The 13,495-nt window shown below is 47.3% G+C and overlaps 1 protein-coding gene across 1 annotated transcript in view; it reads left to right on the top strand.

The window, feature by feature from the left end:
• The window catches only part of ACBD6 (acyl-CoA binding domain containing 6), a 91,294-nt gene that overhangs the window by 20,637 nt on the left and 57,162 nt on the right, over positions 1–13,495 (top strand). The window contains exon 4 of the mRNA XM_075422521.1: positions 6,323–6,405. Coding sequence (XP_075278636.1) covers positions 6,323–6,405 — 83 coding nt within the window. The remainder of the gene's footprint in view (positions 1–6,322; positions 6,406–13,495) is intronic.

The raw sequence follows: 13,495 nt of genomic DNA on the forward strand, positions 1-13,495 counted from the left end.
GTTTATGACAGCCATTAATATGGCTGGTGCGGAGGGTTTCGTGAAAGGTGGCTTTGCAGCAGAGTCTAGCAGGGAGCCTGCCCTCAGCTGGGGTGTATTTTTATCTTGTTTGGATGTCACTGGCCTCTGCTCGTCTGTAAAGAGTGGCGAGAAATGCTGAGCTCATGTGTTTTAGTGGGGAAGGGAGGATTTTATGAATCCTGCTCAAGTGTTTAATACAGTGCCTAATTTTATAGATGCTAAAAAACCCAAACCTTCCTTTAGTAGCATCATCTCTGAAGGGTTAATATTTACCTTCCCTCCCGCCGCAGGTAGCATGAAGTTCAGCCCAGCTGTAAAGTCAGAAGGCTACAGGTGGAAAATACCTTTGGAAGAGGACATTGTTTGTCCCCATTTCATGCTTCATTAGCCACCCTGCCGCAAGACCCTCCCGCGTTGTTACGGGGTCAGGAGCCTCTGCTGCGCTGGGGCAGAAGGGACATCTCCTCCCCATCCAAGGGCTCTGGTCTTCGGACCACCTGCATTTGGGGTGGAGAGCACCCTCCTCCCCTCGGCTCTCCTGGCACTGGCCTGAACTAGCGAAGGAAAAGACGGCAGCAATTATGGCACACACAATTAACGAGCTTCTAATCTCCAGCCTTGCGTGTAATTGCTGCTGTCAAATACAATTAGTGTCTGCCCAAGTTCCCTTCCCAGGGGGATGGCCAGGCCGTGGCACAGAGGGAGAGGAGGGGGGCCAGTGTCTGAAACTTTAGGAGAGTTTACATTTTCTGGTTGCCTCCCTAATAATCCTCAGCTCTCACATTGTGTCCAGAAATGTTAATCCGGAGCATTAAGGGGACACGATGGCCAGCAAAGCAGGCCTTGAGGTCTGCTGTTGGGTTAACTCTGTCAAGTGTCTTCTGTAAAATTTGTCACCTGAGAGTATACCAGCGTAATTACAATTCAATCAGCACACTTCAGGGATTTACTGGTACCTTCATGGGAACCTGATGGGGTTATAGGGCATTGCCTGTCCCGACATGGCAGCTGCTGATCACCCCCAGGTGTAGTTCGGGGAGCTGGGGCGCGGGCCAGGGTTTCCCCTGCGCCCACCAAGCAAACCTCCATGGACATCCAGCGCTTGGGGCTCCTCAAGGCTCGATGGCTCAGGACTTGCAGTTGCATCCCAAAGTCCTGCAGGCACCTTGCGAGGCCAAGGCAGGTTTCGGTTGCGTCTTTGGCGGCTGCTGAAGGCTGCCACGTTCCTGTCGAGCAGGGCAGTTCGCTGTTCTCCTGCTGCGTCCCCACCTTTCTGTGTGGAGCAAGGGGCCGTGTGTCCCTGTCCCCAGGCTGGGTTCTGCGTGCCGTGCAGACATCTGCGGCTGGAGGAAGAGGTGAGCCGGAAGAAGGTGGATTACGCAGAACAAATGCAGGTTGGAATCCATGCTATGCATTTGCTGTTGTGGAAATGCTTGAGAAGTTTTGACTGTGGTGGTGTTGGGAGCATTTCTTGTCTCCATCCCACGAAGCCGGATACGGCTGCTGTTCTGACTCAAGCTGCATCAGGCTTAGAGGAAGAGAAAAATCATATAGTAAGTAGGGTCTGAACATAACCTGAGAACTTCTGTGTGCTGCGGTGGCTCGGGTGTCAGACCCTGCTGCGTAGCTCCCATTTAAGTTCTCTCACTTTCCAGTTTCCGAGTTGTGTGATGATGAAGAACTTAAGTCTTGACCATTGTAAGGCATTAGCCAGTGTTACTTTGAAGATACATATTTTGATGAGATGAATCTTTTTGCTAATGGCTTTCTCTTTTTCTTAAATATACATTTATGTGAAGCTACTTAGAGGGTTTGGGTGTGGAGAAAAGCCAGGGCGAGATGTGAAGGAACCGGGGGAACATCAGACGTGCTGTGCAGCGTAGCCACGTGCCTTGCCAAACACCTAGCGCTGCTGTGTATGCTGGGTGTGTAGGCATGCAAAACTAGCTGGGCAGAGTTCTCATTTCGCTCTGGGTGAAACTGGGATGCCCTACTTTTAACCCATGCCTAGGATCTAGCTCTTCTGTTAGCTCCAAGTTATGGTTTTGTGGTTTTTTAAAAAAGCTTTACTGAAACTTGTGCTTTTCCTGCTGTTTTGTAGTGTCTTTGTAGGACTTCTCCGCAGCTTTCGTTCTGTAAGATTAATGAGTCCCTTGCCTTACCTATAGGTCCAGTTCAGTCCCAGGGAATCACCAACCGCAAGTTGACTCGAGTTCTGGCACAGGAGTTAAGTGAGTCATCGGAAGGGCCCTTGGAGGTGCCATCTTGTTAGATCTGTTGGAGCCTGTTCTGTGTAGATTGGAACAAAGCTTGGGCTCGGAGATGAGAAATAATAAATCCCTGTCCTGTCATCAGGGCTATAGCAAGAGGTTGGCCCACCAAACCAACCCCCAACAGGAAAATACCGAATTGCCTCTTAGATGATAATATTCATCCTACTCTCCAAAAATGCAGGAAGAGAAATGGATCGTGCTGTGGTCATAGGAGACTTTTAAGACCAAGATAGAAGGTGAACTCAAAACCCTCACAAAGAAAATGTTTGTCTCTAATTGTTTTCCGTTTCCATAATGCTTAGTATGATAAAACTATCTTCTCTTCCTCCTTTATTCTTCAATCACGATTAGACTTTAATGCTGTTAAAGCTTGTAAGTGAGTTTGAGCTGCTGTCTTGCTGAAGAGAAGATGGAGCTGAAATTGTCAGTGAGGCATTGGACAGGGTTTTTTAATGTGTCTGTCATTATATGTTAACCTCTGAACTGGGACACGATGTCTGTTTTATGGCTGACAACAATTTAAAGGTATACGTCTTGACATCGTGGATAAAGGGAGAAGGGGGAGTGGAGAAGAAAAAATGAATTAATGATGTTAGCAAGTATTAGTCCTTGTATTTCCATTTTGTTCAGAAAGTGGTTGTCAGGCTCTGAGGCCGCCTGGAGCGACATTGTCAGTGACAGCCAGTCGAGATGCGATTGTACCTTGGATCGAGCCGGTCTCTTATTGACAAATACAGTGCGCCGAGGCAGGGATGAGGGTGCTCTGCTGTCTGTTCCGGGACGAGCGTGGCTTTTCTCCTGGCATTCCTGGTGACAGTTGAGAAGGATCGTTCTGGGCTTAGTGGAGTTCCCTGCGCCAGTCCATGAGCACGCTGGGAGTCATGGGAGTTGAAAATGTCTCTTAATGAGTACGTATGCTGCATACTGAAGCACGGGATTTGCCCGTGATTTATGCTAGCTTTGGTGAATCAGATCCACCTCCAAAGGTAACTGTCAAGAGTGATAGTGACTTTGAGATCAGCCTTAATTGTACACAAGCAGCAAAGAATCAATGGGCGAGAGTTAAGGGAAAACAGAAGAAATTCTAGTGCCTCTTAAGGCATCTCTTACATTTCTTCATCACCTCTTCCCAGATCTCTTGCGTGCCACCGCATGTGCTGTGGCATTCAAGTACAATCCTTCAAGGCTTCCTCCCGTGCTGGCACAAATTCCCCTTTATTCCCGCAGTTTTTAGCTGGCAGTTTGAGGGCAACCCCCTCACGCTCACAGAGCCCACAGTTATTTTGCCTTTCGTACAGCATCCCTCTTACACAGTCCTGACTGCGGATAACGGCGCTGTCATCTCTCTCGGATTCAGGCTGCAAATTATGGGAGCCTGGGATCATGTTATTTCTTAACCATCATCAGTTACATGTGTATCTGCAGCGCTTTTGGACAGCGCTGCCAGCAGTGACAGAAATTGAACTGGCTTAATTGAGAGCCACATAGTTAATTATTGGTGCCTTTTTTAAAGGAGGAGAGAGAGAATGTGCAGTGTCAGTTTTTAATTTCATTGTGGCTTGCAAGCGAAGGCGACTTCAAACTCACTGGTTGTTATCTGTGTATACATAGTGTTTCCTTTATCTTTCCAGCCCTAAAAGCCCTTTTCTGCTGTAGAAATGTCAAGCGATTTGGGGAGGGAAGTGCATCTCATCAGCTCGTGTGAGCGACAAGTGAAAACGCTGGTTCCTGTTGGTGCAGTAGCTGCGATGTGGTTTGGAAGGAGTGACTGCTTTGTCCGGTCTCTTTCGCTACCCAGTTTGGGACGTTGTGCTCCGGTGTTGCATGCGAGGCCCTGGCAGGCTGCGTAGTGTAGATATTGGAAGCAGGCAGGTGAGCTCATGGCATAGGCAAGTTGTCAGGGGCAGCTGGAAAGAAGCCAGTTTGTATCTGTGTTGAGGCAGAGTTAATGATTTTGGGAGGAAGTGTTGGTTCCTCACAGCCTGGATGGATTCCCCTTGGGAAGTCCAGTGGTGAAGAATGGTGGAGCCACGATGCTGTCCGTCATGGCTTCGCAGGGTAGAGGCAGGCGTTAAATCCAGAGAGGACAGCAGAGACTCTGCTTTTACATTTTTCATAAACTTGCTCTACATATTGAGGGCTGTGATGAAAGAAGCTTGGTTCAGCATTCATAAATTGAATATTGAGTTACCTATTTCTGTATGAAAGAGATGAGATAAAAGCTACATGGACAAAGTAACCTGTATGTGGATTAAGAGCCAGAGAAGTTTTTGCCTGAGCGTTTGTGGGAAGCCTTTATCGCTAAGTTTCCCGATGACCTTATGTGTACTCAATCAACGTGATTAATCTTTGGTGGACATGTATTGGTTGTGCAAAGAAAGTGAACTTAATCCAAGGAACCTTTTTTACGAGTTCTGCCTCTAGAAAGATGAAATCTATTTTCTGAAGTGTTGTTTCTGAGTTTGAAAAAAAGCAACAACCAAAAGCTGTGGCGGGAAGAGATGAAAGAATATAGATTAAAAAATGTTTGTAGTTTCTGATACTGGGTGAATGACTGCTGTCTTTCAATATCAAAGAACATAGACTAGTTGTGAGTATAGCTTCATCTTATAGAAATAACTCTTGCATGTACTTGCAGATGATCTGAAATTAATTTTCTTTATAAGTGGTGTGGAAATAATTGATGGACAGTGAGGTTCTCTGCTAAAGAAAATTTTAAGAGGGGCATTGCACTGTAAAGACTCTGAAGCCCTTTCCCTTCAGGAAAGGAGAACTTTGTGTCATCTTTTACTCTAAATTAGAGAAAGCCTGCTTGCCATAGAATAGTTTTCGAAGCCAATTTCCTTTCCATTTTTTCTTATAAGGAAATATGTCTGTGGTATCTGCAAACCCAAGTACTACATCGTGGGGCTGGTGGAGGAGAGCTGAAAGGTGGAATTGGTTGGCTCAAGCCGCGCAGCATGTAAAAGTAAATGTGTAATGGGGAAACAGTAAATTGGTTTAAAACAAAAGCAACCTGGGGAGCAGGCAGAAAAACAAATGTAAGCACGTTTTGTTTAAAAAAATCAACATCTTTCTAGGTAGAATTCTGATGAGGCAGCAACGCTTTTTGGTGTAATCGGCAACGTATTGCAGCTACTGAGAGACTGCTAGAGGTTGGGACAGCTTTCGCTTTGCTTCTGATTTTATTCACCCCGGGTTTGATAATCTCTCATCATGGAAATCCACGGAACTGTCACTGACACCAGCACGTTGCAGTTAATGGGCTGGTTTTATAAGGAATTACTGCTGCGAATTGTGAACCGGTTTTGCCTGCTTAGCCGGAGACGGAGATGCCAGATGCCCTGGGCGAGCGAGGAGGGTTTCTGGTGGCCTGCTCCCCCTGGAACGGGGTCGGGCTTTCAGGCACGTAGCCCTCGCTGAAAGTCTGGCATCAGTGTACAGTCAGGCAATTGAAGAGCCCAAGCTGCAGGCTTGTTTTTTTGAAAAGGTAGGCCTGAGGCTCCATATCGATCAATCATTATTCTAATTGTTCATTTCTATTATGGTGGGAATCATTCAGAATCCTAGAGTTCCTGGGAGTAAATCATTTGGAAATGCTGCCCATTATAAAATCTAATTTTAAATCTATATTAAATAGATTTAGAAAGGCAAGCTTTGCAATCTAGTAACATAACATTATGCTGTCGCACAGAGGCTCGGCTATGGGGTCCTGAGGGGCCGTGGCTGGGAGAGCTGCGGAGGCAGCGCCTTGGCTCGTCATGAGGGGGACGGCGAGGCTGCCAAGCCTACCTTTGGGGTGACCCTTCTGGGCCACCTTCAGAGAAGCATCGAGATCCATTGCTGCGATCCATCCAGCCGTTCTGGACAGGGTCGGGTCATGTGGTACAGGCTGCCAGGAGGAGGAGGCTTCCAGAGGGACGGTGCCATCCCTGGGGCAGGGGAAGGGTGGGACATGGCGGAGGGGTGGCACGGGCTGAGACGGGATGGGAGCTGGGGTGCTGGACCAATCTTTCTTTTTCTTTCAGACGACGGAGAAGAGGGGAAAGGAAAGCAAAACTGCATTTGGAGGCCCTGTTGTCAGCTCATTGTATCAAGAGGAAACAATCAGGTGATTATCTGCATTGGACTCTAATTAAAAACAGTATTTTTCTAATGTAATTCTGCTAAGCTTTTTTTTTTTAACATTGCACAAGTGTGGTGGCAACTACAACAGGATAATAAATGACAGGAAAGAACTTTTCAGGTCCATAACCATTTAAATCAATAACTGCCTGTATCATTGCCAGGTAGTAACCTTTCCCTAGTGCAAGATGTGGGGGAAGGGCGAGTCTTCCCATTTTTCAGTTATATGGCTAAAAAAAGATAATACTGGATGTTTTTAATAGAATGCTATTCAGACACTACGTTTTTCAAATAGTTTTTTCTTTACCAATGCATTCATTAAGGATAGTTCAGTGAAGGTTTTAATGTTGGACAGTGTTTGCCTTCGGGGAGAGTTTGTACCTTATATCAAATTTTTTTTTTTCTAGCTTCCGTGGCTAGCACAGCAGAAACGCGTTTACTGAGCTGGAATGGCTGCTGTTTAAAAACTGTCAAGGTGCAAGTAGTAAGTGGCATTGGCTACTGAATAAGGAGAGCTGGGTCTTCTACTTTGGTTGGTTTTTACTGTTCCAGACGACTAATTGTGGGTATAATATTAACTCCAATACCTAAACGATTGTCTGGAGGATCTTTCAGAGTACAGCAGCGTGTTTTCAGTGAAGATGAACAGGCAGGGAAGGCTAAATTTTTGATCAGTGTTTGCTGTCATGTTGCAGTCACCCATTTATGCATATGTGATCCCATTTGTTTAACTGAATGTCTTGCATCAATTTAGTCCCAGGAGATTAAAAGATCAACACTGATCTCTCTACACACAGCCTCCCAAACTCGCTGGGAACTTTCCCAAAGTGTTAAAACTCTAACACAGCATTTCTTTGACTTCTTGTCACAAACTACTGACAAATGAATCTTGAGCAGGTGGCTCCAAACCCTTTGCAAGGAACTCAGGTACAAATTGATGTAGCTGCAATCTGAGTAAGCAAATACGGTGGCAGTTTTGTCCTCGGCAGTGGTGCGGGCACTTCCCTTGCTGTTGCAATCCGTTTTATAGCAAGATGGAACAGTTGGCCAGGAGTAGCCTTCTCTGCCTCTCATGGAGAGCCAACATGTCTTTAACTTGCGCCTGGACCTTGACCAGAGCTGGTCAGATACGACCTTGGTTTAGCACACTGTTTGAGGAATAGCACTTCTGCTAGCCGCAAGCTCCTTTTTCTTCCCTGCTCTGTCAGTGTAGGTCTCAGCCAACATCCTTGATGTCGTAGTTCGACCTTGTGGTTTCAATCCTGTTCAAGCTGTTCTTTGAGGCGTGGAACATATCAGTGCTGCCCAGTGCTGGGTGCTAAGTATGAGCTGTGCTTAGTGCTACAGTGCTTTCAGAGTCTTGGCTATCCCAAATACTGCCTGTGCTCCTTCTTGGATATGAAATACGGCACAATATACAGGAAAACAGAGCTTGCCCTGGCTGGCTTGACGAGTCTAAATCTTCTGGTCGTATTTTTGTTATGTCTGTGAGAACATCACTTGTGCAGGACTTGAAGATAAGTACAGCTCTGAGTATATTTTTTCCAAACATACCACGAAGAACACATGGCGGTATGCTTAGTATAGCATGGCTGTACTGGCTGTAGGCGGATGTAGTCTCTGACACAGCTGGAATAGGGTGATTCTGCTGGAAGCGAGGTGAGTGAAGCCTCCTGGCTCTGCTGGCGGAATGGAAGCTCGTGTGGTCTGTTAGCACGGCTTGGCTCACAGGCATCAGTGTCTTCAGTTGCAAGGTAGGAGGTGAACAGGCGTCATTGTAATTTCACCCACATGCAGGGAGCACAGCTTCAGCCTTCTTAGTCCCGTTGCCCCATGTGTTACAGCTTTTGTCTACTGTTCATTCTCTGACTAGAACAGGGAATAAATGCGTGCAAGTATAGGCACATCTCTAATGGTGAGAATTATAAAAGCATAGTCTGAAACAGCGAAATTGTGCTGGTACAAGATCTGCAAGCAGATGAGCCGACGAAGGGTGGCTCTAGACGTTCAGTTTGGCATTCACGTTGATCTGGGGCATGGAGTGGATTGGTTTGATAGCAGGGCCACTCGCCTGAGAAAGGTGACTGCTGAGGCTGTGAGGGGTTACTTACAGGACTGTGAGATTAGCGTTCAGTAACGCTTCAGTGCATTTGTAAATCGAATGTAGACTTAAAAAAATAAGGCATTTTCTGTAAAGGAAGAAAATGAAAATATTGAAGGGGACAGAAAACTTAATAGCTTGAGCCAGCATAAACATAAACACATTGATAGTTACTGGGAAGTCCCATGCTGGAAGTTCGGTGTGTATGTGCTTGCCACCTCGAAACCGAAGATGTGAGACAAGAAGCTTTGATGCGGACTATTTTATTGACTCGATTGTCTATGGTGGGCCTTACTGGAGCTTTACAGTAAGCTTGCAGAAACTGGAATATAAATCAAACCACTTTAGTGTCTGTTTCCCAGGGCTGTCGATATGATCGTGTAACTAGAAAAATATTTATCCTATTAAGGAAGCCCGGAATAAGCAAAAAGATCTTGGTTTGTGTACTAAAAACTACGACTTGAGTCCTTACCAGGCCTGGGTTCTGACAGACTGCTGAAAGCAATTTCTCAGCAGCCATTACTCTGCCAAACGCAGCCTACCATGTGCCCTTTAGGATTCCGCTGATGCGAAGGCAGAAAAAGGCTGTCTAATTTATCTGGAGCCCGACATCTTCACAGCCTTGCCTTGCTCAAGGAGATGGACAGGAATGCAAGTGCAGATCTTGAAGGTTCGCCTACACAGGTTGAGTTATTTTATTCTTACCAGAAGTTTTTGAACAGTTTAACAAATTATTAACCTCCTCCAAGCTGCTGCTATGTAACAGGAAGAGAAGAGATCTTGGTTTAGGTAGTGTAAACCACTAGTTTATCATCAGCAGTTAATTACCAAGCAAAGCAGCAATGCCATTGCTTTCCAACTCGATGTGTAAAATTATGCATAAATAATGCTTACATTCCTTTTGTGGAATGAAATGCCTGGGTTTTAGTGTGCAAATCTGTAAATGTTGGACAAAGTGGAGTTACCATACCCGACCCTAGAGTCAGGTGGATCAGAAGCAGGAGGAACTGGGATGGTGCCAGGGGTGGTTTTGCCTTATCGCTAATTATCTCAAATGTTTCTGCTTTGAGAACAAGATAGAAAAATGGTCAGTCTGGCACGCTGAAGTACATTGCACTGATTCCAAATAAATTCAAGAGCATCCATAGAAACAGGTTATACCGGTCTAATTAAATCAATTTAGAAAGAGATTCAGTTAAATCAGTGCAATTTGTGTGTTCATAGATCAAACCTCAAATCAGGAGAAGGTCTCTTGAGCTAATGAGGCGTAGCAGTTATTTACTTTGGGGTGCTGGGCACCGGTCATCAATTAGGAGTCATTAATAAACCCTGGCAATAAAGAGCTCAAGTACCCCCAGTGACTAATGGGGAGCAGTTGCAGAATGTGTTAGCATAGTGCTCTGCCTCTGTGTTTCTCTGCAAATCACTTAACTCACTGCAGGCATTACATAAAAATACTGCGTGCTGGTGACTGATGATGGGACTTGGAGGTTCCCCTGGAAGGAAGGATTTAGAAATTATCTCTGGTTTTAGGCTGGGCATAGTGCTAGGGTTTTGGGTTTTCTTTACTGCTTCATAAAGCTTTACATCTCTTTTCTGGTCTTATTAGCAGAACAAAAGCAGTAGTTGTTCTTCCATGATCAAGCAGCTATAATTACAGTTTCACAAACCTGGGAAATGAGCAGCGAGATGAAGTTGACTGATGTGTCACCGACATAAATCTAGTCGAAGACACAAACTGAGGGACCTGCCAAAAATACCAGAGCATTGGAAATTCAACTTTAAAGTTATTTTTAATTTTTTTTTAAGGGGGGAGCAGTTTATAAGTGTTTCCAGCAAATGAAAACATTCACTTGGCAGATGGAGAACATGAAATAAGGTTGCCAGACATTGGTGTCCCTTTCTTCTGCCGGAGGAGCCCTCCTGCGCTCTGCCATGGGCTGCTTCCACGCGGCCTCGCTGTCCCGAGGGATGCTGGAGAAGCCCTTTTTGGGTAGAAACCTCCACCCTTTCCCATAATGCTTGGGAGCGACCCCGGTCGTGAGTGGGGCTCTGTTTAGGATCGGGGTGCGGTGCAGGCACCCCTTGTATTGGGAGCCCGCCTGATGCCGTGTAATCTATCAGAATTGTATTAATCCCACTAACGCAGCCACCATCTGGCCCCGCTGCCAGGCCGGCTCGCGCGAGCCCCCGTGATGGATGGCCTCGGGAATTGATTAGTTGTTGTGCGAGACAAATGAACTGTTTTGGCAGAAAATACCAGAGGTCGCTGCGTGTGGTCAGGCACAAAGGCTGCTGAATTTTAAAGAGCTGCTTCCAGCATCCGTAGCAAGGATGCCGCTTTGGAGCGGTGACGGCTTTTGAGACGAGCCCGGCGCTCCGGAGCGCGGTTGGGGTTTTGTTCTCTCCCTCCAGCCCCGCTTTCGGGAACACCGGCCCTGGAAACGAGAGCGAAGCCGGCATCCTTGCTGTGTCGGGAACGGCAGGCTCGTGCCGGTGCTGTGCCTGCGTCTGGGTGGCCTTGCCACAGGTGTCCGTCACTGGCACAGACGCCGGGCTGTCCGATCCCTGCGGAAGAGCTTTCCTGGTTGTGCGGAGCCCAGGCAGCTCGCAGCGTGCTCAGCTGTGGCACGTCTCAAACAAAACACCTGCGGGACCGGCAGCTGAGGTTTGCGATTTGTTTGGGTTTTTTTTTCCCAGGTTATTTAGAAATGGATGCTCTTCTGGCGATGCTTATCAGACAAGTCCCTGATTTCAAGATGATTGCCAAGTTTATTGCTTCCCCCGCTTTTTATTGTCCCTGGAGCGGTGACCCTTGGGGCTTCGCTTTGTTGTGCGAAGGGGCGGCTTGGCTCAGGCCTGCCTTCGCTTTGGGAGAGCCCAGCTCTCGGTGGCGGCTCCTGTTTGGGGTTTTCACGGTCGCCGGTGCGGCCGCTGATCTGCCGAAGCGCGGGCGGCGGGTGGGGAATTGGATGACACGTGTCTCGCTATGTCCCGGCTGCTCTCACGGGGCGGCATACCAGTGTGCCGGCAAGTGGGCAACACTTCCCCTGGGACAGCCTGCCGATGCAAAATAAACTTGAGTTATGGATTTATTCAGCTTGTAAAACCTCAGCTGGCATAAATAATTGAGAAAGCAAAGGTTCGTCTGTGGTGCATACCTCGGGGACCCGCTCCTGCCTCCCTCCCTCCCTCCACCCTTTCTTATGAAAATGATCCCAGTTGCACTGATAGATAATAACAACACCAAGCAATTAAAAGCTATGGGTGGCTGGAGAGAGGAGAAAAGGTTCAGTTAATGAGCTTTTCCTCTTCCTGTGCCCAGGAGAGCCTCAGAAGTGACGAGGCGATTAAAGCGAAGAGATAATTATAGATTATGTGAAAATGGGTCCCTCGGGGGCCGAGGGCCTTGACACAAGCCGTAAGTGTTGCGAGCATCTCTCGGCCCCCCGCGTGCTCCCGCTTTGCTCCAACGCGCTCCCCTCGCTCGACAGCACTGTGCCAAGCAGATGGGCAAAGCCCCCTCTTAGTGGCCACGGGGACGTGGCTCGGACCAGCCCCGGGAAGGGGGAGAGGACGCCCAAAGTAGCACCTGGTCACAGCCCTCTGCCCAGAGCTTGGCGCGGGGGGTAACCTGCGAGGGGGGAGGAAGGGCACGGCGCAGATCTGGAGGATGCTCTCTGCGCGAGGGTAGAATAGCTGAATTTCAAGTCTCTTTGGTGCCCGTTCTGGCTGTTTGGAAAACCAGGAGGTGTACAGCACTCAGAGTAAGAAGGAAGTAAAGCCTGATTAACCGGCAGCAGATCTGATCCGTGAGCTGATTAAAAACTGTTGGCTCAACACGTGTTTCGGACAGCTTACAAAGAAGGCTTGCGAAGCCTCCCACCCCTGGGGAGAGGTGGCTTGGCTGAAGTTCTTCCACATCCTTTTATTTGAGGATGGAAAAAGCTGCCCGTGTGTTACCTGCAGACAACAAATCGGCTTCAGCTTGATGCTGGGTCAGAGTTAGCATCTCTTACTGGGGATGGGGGAGAGCAGAAGAAAATAGCTTTGGGAGTAGAGTGTGTGTGATGGCGGGAGGAGAAGAGAAACCCTTCTGGCTGTCCTCAAGAAACACACGCACTCACTGCATTTATGGACAGCCAAGCGGTCGCTGACTTGAAGACTCCTTTTTAGCTCAACAGAAAGAGCCGGCGCTTGTGTGTTGAACAATCTGATGCGGAAACAAGATTGCGTCTCAGTCTTCCTTTTAGTCACAGGTTTGAAATAATTGTGCACATCTCCATTTGGTTGAGTTTCACAGTCTTTCCCATTAGGAAGATGTCTTCAGTGCTGTATTTTTACTTAAATAGAGATTTTTCTAAAAACACTGATAGAAACACTGTGGGTTTGCCCCGTTATTTGGGCAGCGTCGTTGCAGTATCGCTTACCGTGGTGTTTCTGATGTGCCTCTGCCTGTGTTTTTCAGACTGTTTCAGCCAGTTTTTGGGCCTGGTTGCTGACTCTGACCGGTTTTATGTGGAGTGCAGATTCCTGCTAGGAACCGGTCTGATAAAAATACTGCATCCTTATTGTTTTCTTGTAGCTACTACAATGGAGGGGTTATTCAGTGTGTACACACACACATGTGCGATGAAGAGGCGGGGGGAACCTCAAGTTGCAAGGTTTTCCAGCTATGTTTCTTCTTTGCCCCGTGTGGATTTGAATGCTAAGTCAGCAAATGACGGTAACTTGTCTTTATTCCATTCACACCGTGGAAGTAGGGCTTTTCCCCCTGGTATTGGTCCCTCCAGAAATCTGGTTTTAACTCCTCTGGGCTCTCTTCTCCTTTTCCCTGCCTGGTTTTGACACGCGACTAGGTCAGATTGTTTTAAATGTCTGAAGCGCAGCTTCATGTGACTGGTTGGTGGGTAAATGTCTTCCTTATGACCATATGGACTTCTCTCAAATCTGTTCAGGAAAGGGCTCGTTTCTC

This window comes from Opisthocomus hoazin, chromosome 6 (genome assembly GCF_030867145.1).
Source record: "Opisthocomus hoazin isolate bOpiHoa1 chromosome 6, bOpiHoa1.hap1, whole genome shotgun sequence".
Classification (NCBI taxonomy): domain Eukaryota; kingdom Metazoa; phylum Chordata; class Aves; order Opisthocomiformes; family Opisthocomidae; genus Opisthocomus; species Opisthocomus hoazin.